This window comes from Theobroma umbraticum, unplaced genomic scaffold (genome assembly GCF_002168275.2).
Source record: "Theobroma umbraticum cultivar Fairchild unplaced genomic scaffold, ASM216827v3 scaffold_67.0, whole genome shotgun sequence".
Lineage (NCBI taxonomy): Eukaryota > Viridiplantae > Streptophyta > Magnoliopsida > Malvales > Malvaceae > Theobroma > Theobroma umbraticum.
In genome coordinates, this window is record NW_018397262.1 from 3,380,557 (window position 1) to 3,381,936 (window position 1,380).

The following is a 1,380-nucleotide window of genomic DNA, read 5'->3' on the forward strand; positions in this document are numbered from 1 at the left end:
GAAACCAAAGCAATCGAAATATCAACCGAACCACCAGCAGTGTTGGAGCCAGAGAAACCATCTTTCCATGACTTGGCTTTGAAAGATGATCAGATAAATATACTAAAATCCAAGATCGATGAGAAAGAAAAGGAGCTTGGGGCATTTGCTCAAGAAAATGAGGACCTGAAAAAGCAGCTGAATGAAGTGACCTCAAATGTTTCAGCTGCTAAAACCAAAGAAGAGGAAATGGCCTCGAGGTTGAGACAAGTAGGAGAGGAGCTGGAAGCAAGTAAAACAAATGCAGCTCAACTGAAGGAAAAGCTCCAAGCTGTGGAAGGACAAAAGGAAGCATTGGAAGCAGAGATGAAGAAGCTACGGGTACAGACAGAACAGTGGAGAAAAGCTGCAGATGCTGCAGCAGCTATTCTTTCTGGGGGTGTGGAAATGAATGGGAGGATTTCAAATAGGTGTAGCTCAATGGATAAGCATTTTGGTGGTGTGTTTGAGCCTCCAGCTGGTGGATATGCAGGTTATGTTGGTTCACCTGGTTTGGGTGATGACATGGATGATGGTTTCGGAAGTGGAAAGCGTAAAGGCTCTGGAATTAAAATGTTTGGCGACTTGTGGAAAAGGAAAAGCCAGAAGTAAAACTTTTGTCTCTGAAGTATGCCGAAGTAAATTTTACGTATTCATGTATAATGGTTGTGAAATGGCTGCTCGACATTTCACCTTTTGATGGTCAAGTGTTACAATCGTCGTGGCAGTTTGGCCATCTCATTCTCAGTAGGAAGTAGGCCTCTGCTATTTAATGTAAACCATTAAGGATGATCTTAATATGGTGTAGTCTTATTTATGGGTTAGGTCTGGAGAAATCTGTGATAGAAGGGGTATTTCTTGAAGCCCTGTGTAAAACCAAGGTTCCATCATCTATGTGTTATTCCTTTTAAAATGTGGCTGCGTTCTATATTTTGCAGAATTTGTTTTGAGCTCGGCAAAGGCATCATCAGATACTGATCTCATCTATCATCAGGCCACTAGCAACTGAAGGTAACATTTAGGTTTCTTTGTATTTTCCCCATTTGTTAAGAATGTTTGATTGTGCTGACAATATCTATAAAAATAGCTAAGAACAAAATTAGTTAGGTCTACCAATATTGGCATAATATCTAAACCATCGGCCTCTGCAGGCAGCCCAAGCTCAGCAGCCGCACCTGCAAGTTTTTCCAAAGGCAAATACAAACTGTAGTTTTTCTATCGCAGGCCATCCCAGACATCCAAACCTTGTCAGAAAGTTGAAAATTGGCCAGGCCAATTGTGATTCTAGGCCTTGGCAACTATCCTGAAAACCAGAGATCTAACCAATATAGCCAGTCAAGAACCTGAGCCCTTTCTCCAAAT

General features: G+C 41.6%; 1 protein-coding gene across 8 annotated transcripts in view; it reads left to right on the plus strand.

Annotated features, from left to right (window-relative positions):
- ICR1 (interactor of constitutive active rops 1) overlaps nucleotides 1-931 on the plus strand; it is a 4,556-nt gene extending 3,625 nt beyond the window's left edge. For all 8 annotated transcript variants that reach the window (XM_021431908.1, XM_021431912.2, XM_021431910.1 and 5 more), the window contains exon 3: nucleotides 1-931. This exon is cut by the window's left edge. In XM_021431908.1, coding sequence (XP_021287583.1) covers nucleotides 1-630 — 630 coding nt within the window. In that variant the 3' untranslated portion in view covers nucleotides 631-931.
- The last annotated feature ends 449 nt before the right edge of the window (nucleotides 932-1,380 follow it).